This window comes from Pygoscelis adeliae, unplaced genomic scaffold (assembly GCF_000699105.1).
Source record: "Pygoscelis adeliae isolate BGI_AS28 unplaced genomic scaffold, ASM69910v1 Scaffold82, whole genome shotgun sequence".
Classification (NCBI taxonomy): domain Eukaryota; kingdom Metazoa; phylum Chordata; class Aves; order Sphenisciformes; family Spheniscidae; genus Pygoscelis; species Pygoscelis adeliae.
In genome coordinates, this window is record NW_008824287.1 from 1416792 (window position 1) to 1421616 (window position 4825).

The following is a 4825-nucleotide window of genomic DNA, read 5'->3' on the forward strand; positions in this document are numbered from 1 at the left end:
CAGGGGAAGAATCAAGGGTACTGACTTTAAGCTATTCTTATATATTCCTACCTTTTGCACCCATCAAATTTTTATACTGGCAATAATTTAAAAGTGACAGAAAACCTGAGCCAGCATGCCAACACACACAGAAGAAAGCAAAGCTCCCTTAGCACCCTCAAAAAAAATTAATACACATGTAAATTCATGTGTATTAATAGACTGTTAGACAGTGAAAACAGCGTGCGTAACAGAGATAATCTTGTACAGGGCTGAAGCAGACAGATGTTTTTCATAACAACCAAAAAATCTTTAAAAATATATCTTGTCAGTTATTTAACAGCACTGTTTTAACTTCCAAGTGAAAAAGATTCTGCAGTTTCTTTAATTTTAGCCATTCCAGAAGGAAACGAGTAGTTTGAATTATGGTTAAATCTTAAAAAAATAAAAATAAAGAAATAAGAAGCTGATGTATCAATGTCATGGTCAATTTTATAACTTAAAACACAATTATCTAGCATGCTTTCTCACCTTTCCGTAACTGATGGCAATGAGGTTCTTCCTTCCCAATTCCCCCTTGCTCCTCCCACAAACCTCTGTTTTTATGAAAAAGATTGACACAAAGGTGAAGTTTGGAAAAAAAAAAAAAATTTTTATATACATGTGTGTGAATCATACCAAAGCAGTCTATTACCCAGTTTAAAAAAAAAATTGCAAAAAGAAAAAAACTCACGTAACTTTGTTTCACAATGAACATAGATGAAAAACAGAAGGAAGACAAAGAAGAAAACTATTAGGTATGTGTTGTTTCAATGAAAGCAAGGGGTTTTGAGTTTTGCCATTCCACTCCGAAGTCTTCCCACCCAGGCCAAATCTTGAGCTACTTATTTATTTGGCCAATGAAAAATGTGAATTCTATGAAAAATTCCCTTCTGAAGCTCCACGTGCTGGAAATTTTTGTAATATATGGACATCCAGGAGCTGGCAACTCCCACACTACTCCAACCCTTAGGCCCACTCTACATTTAGAATTGTTGTGAGGACAACCACACAGCATGAATAAAGTGGTCCTACAGGTGGACGTAACTTATAATGACAAAAAGATATTCTTACTAATTTTAGTCCCCATCCTAAGCGAAGCTGTTAAAAACAAAAGTAAAGGTGCTAGCATACAAAAATGTCAACGTCTGACACTTCTGCCAATACGCAAAGATTGTTTTTCATTCCTGAACAGTTTAACTATGCCAATTTAACTAAGTTCAGTGCAACTGAAGTTTGCCATTTAAAAAGGAAAAAACAAACAAACAAAAAAATCTATTTTCTTTATAATGAAAAGTGGACCAATACACTGTGAGAGCAATTCTCTTCAAATCCCAGACTGCACAGATCATGAATATATTTGTATCATGTGAGTACCTGGGTATCCCACTGGAGATGGAAGAACATTTTGCAGTTAAACACAACAAACAAAAGAAGAACAGCGATGTTAACAAGAATTGGTAGAAATTATACGCCCTTATTTCCCCCAGTATGTGAGGTATATTGCAGCATCACTCTTTTACCAATTCACATGCAGTCACCTTTTTAAATAATTTATGCTACAAACACAAGTTGTTGAGTTTTTTCTTAAGGAGTTTTTCCTATATGCCAATGACACTTTGTGGAGAAATTCTGAATTGCATTTAGTAAAACAGCTAAAACTTGTTTGTGCACCTAACTCTACTACTTGAGCTACTTCCACTGAAAACAGTCAGACTACACATGTATAAAGCTAAGCTTCTGTGTAATCGTTCCTAAGTGAGGACCTAAGAAGGAAAAGTTAGACAGGTTGCTTATACAGCCCACATGCATGAATACGTACTTTGTACTCCCTGGGTAGCATACAGTAACCTCATTAAAAAAGGAGAAGGAAATAAAATAATTATAAACTACACAGAACAGGCTTAAATTGTTTTGAGACATTAAGAAAAAATATTTTGGTAGATCACTTACTGTGTTTTATTCTATAGTTAAAATATTTTATAAAATTATTCAATGTTTGTATGTATATGTATACATACAAAATATTTTTAAAACTCATTTCTCTTTAGTAACTCAGAATGCAGAGGTAACCTGTCACAACAATCAGAGCTAAAAGGAAAAACCAAATGCAATACAAGATCCTGCTCTAGTTGAAATCAATGGCAGAACCCCTAATGTCTTTGAAAGATACAAAATAAGTCCATGAAAGCTTCACAAAAGCATCAAACACCAGTATAATTATGACTTCACTGAATTTTTTTTTATGGGGAGGGAAAACTCTTTCAAGTTTTAAAAGTTCGAAGACCACTGCTCTATCCCTGTTAAAAGTAACTTGGGAAAGGCAAGCGTGAAACGGTGATGGAAGTTTCCCTCCCAATTCAATTCAGCAAAGATTAGCTGAACAAAACTACAAAGAATTGCTTTTAAAATTTCCAGTGTGCATAACACTCTTCAACAAGATACCTCACACAAACATAGAAAATGGCAGCAGAACTCTGAGAGACATATTTATTAATTAAAGGGTACAGAAAATATAGAAGAGAAAATCATGCAGAATTACTTTGCACATAATGTTTTATTTTCCATTTTAAATTCTTAGTGAATGAGTTGCAAATTCCATCAAGTATTTAAAATACCCAAAATCCTTCACCGTTTTGTAACAGCCTAAAGATACGAGGCCTAAGAATGATTGACATTGTCCTTTACTAATCTGAAGTTTTAACAGCATGACAATTGACAGTTCAGTGTTTCAGAATGAGGTAGATCCTTGAGACTAGTAAAAAAAATAAAAGAGAGGATGAAACAGAAAAACAAAGTTGTCTACTGAAATACAAGAGCAAGAAGTTTGGATATTTTTTTTTTCCATAAGCGTTGTTATATGATAAAATATTTCCTGGGTCCTAGGCTCAGACACATTATGTCATCCTTGATCTACAACTGGTTTCTGTGACTCCACCGCCCATCTGCAAGTTTGCAATAATACTCACCTGTCTTCACGGTACCAAACACTGCAGTTACTCTTATACCTTCATTAACCAGTTTCAAAACCCAAGCAGAAAAATACTGCAGAACGGCAAAACAGCATTGACCCTAAAAACTCGGAAAGTGGGTACAGATTGAAAAGTCTATTAAAAAAATCTTACATTCACCAGCCACTAACTTAATCACCGTCTCGGATTCCTGAATGTATCCTGTTTCAGCTAATAATGAGGGATTCCATAAGAGTCTGTCTCCACTAGCACGAGTGCAGAACTGAGGTCCCAGTTTCCTTCTACACAGTGTATTGTTACTGGAAGAATTCCTTCATGAAACCCCAGCTTTAACATTGAGACGTCACTCCTACACACAGAAGTACCTCCAAGTGCAACAAAATACAGGATCATTATAGAAACATTTGTTAAACATTTTAATAAATATGGGTGTAAGATACGCAGGTACGGAAAGGGAAGACACTTCCCTGTTATCAGTTGGGAACTCCACATGTTACATCAGTAAGATATCAGATACCTTTTGCAAAAGAGGAATTACATAATGTACCCTACAGTCACCCTACCTGCAATTCCAAAGAAACATTCTTGTTAAACACACACAGAGTGAATGAAGGGATTACTTTTTTTAAACTAAATTTCACTGCTAACAGCCGAAAAACAGTCTTCTAAGAAGTTGAACGTACAGAGAGCAGTTTTACAACTCAATCCAAGAATATCCAGGAGCCTATCCATGTAAGAACAACGACTGCAAATGGACAAAGCTTAAAAAAAAGAAAAAAAATCGATTGAAAAGCAAATATTAAAAAGATATAATCTGATACCCTTCCAAGCTGCTTTTGGCTCTCCCCACTATTTCAAATGCAGGTATCTTCCACTTGTTTGTTTACTTGTTCTTAGAAAAACAATATAAAACCAAGCAATACTAAGAAGCAATATACTCAACAGATTAACCAGGCTCCTGAACACATCACTTTTATTTAGAGAAAGACTTTATTCTGGGAATAAGATTTAAGAGTTTGAAGTTAAATTATAACCCTTTTGCAGGGAGGAGGGAAGGTAACAAACAACTTTTAAGGGCATATTCCTCCTTTCTAAACACACATGTTGTTGTTTGGAATGGGGTGGGAACAGTTTTACTGTCATTACAACAGTCATAGGCTGAGGCAACCATGAAGTTAGTGTTGATGTTATAATGGAAACACCTCTGTTCAGCATTAATCTGTAGTACCAGTAAGTGATTCATTACAAACACTGTGACAAATCGTGAGGAGTGATGAGTTTTGTATCCTCCCTGGCATTTACCTCTTCCAAGTGAGCTGGCTCACAGCTGTCCCAGGGCCTGGGTGGTTGTAGAGGGTTGGAACAAGCAAAGTGGATGAAAAAGCTTTTTTTTTTTTATTAAAAACTGAAACTCTCTAAGTTAAAGAAGACATTTTGTTCACACACCTTGAGAGAAGAGGGCACACGTTCCCCATTTCTGACAAAAAAAAGAAAGAAAAAGAAAGAAAGAGCAAGTGGAGGCTTTGGAGAGTGGGCTTCACACCCACCGCCCTGGACCTTCCCACAAAGAACAAGCAGCACAGCAACGAGAAGAAAGAGAAAAGCAGCGAGAGGCCACGGTCGTGTGGCGGCGGCGGCTTGAAATTTACCTGGAAATCAGCCAGTATCATTTCTCGGTCCATGTTGGACGCCATTGCAGCCAGCTGCGTCCCCGGCTCTGCTCTGAGCCGCACACCTGGAGCTGCTGCCGGCGAGGACGGGGCAGGGTGGGAGCTAGGAGCTCATCGAGTCGCCGGGCTCCTCTCAGGCTCCCGCGACGCCGCCGGGCTGCCCCG

General features: G+C 37.3%; 1 protein-coding gene across 1 annotated transcript in view; it reads right to left on the minus strand.

Moving 5' to 3' along the window:
• FAF1 (Fas (TNFRSF6) associated factor 1) overlaps nt 1-4796 on the minus strand; it is a 173310-nt gene extending 168514 nt beyond the window's left edge. Inside the window, exon 1 of the mRNA XM_009318714.1 lies at nt 4640-4796. Coding sequence (XP_009316989.1) covers nt 4640-4684 — 45 coding nt within the window. The 5' untranslated portion in view covers nt 4685-4796. The remainder of the gene's footprint in view (nt 1-4639) is intronic.
• Between the last annotated feature and the right edge of the window lie 29 nt (nt 4797-4825).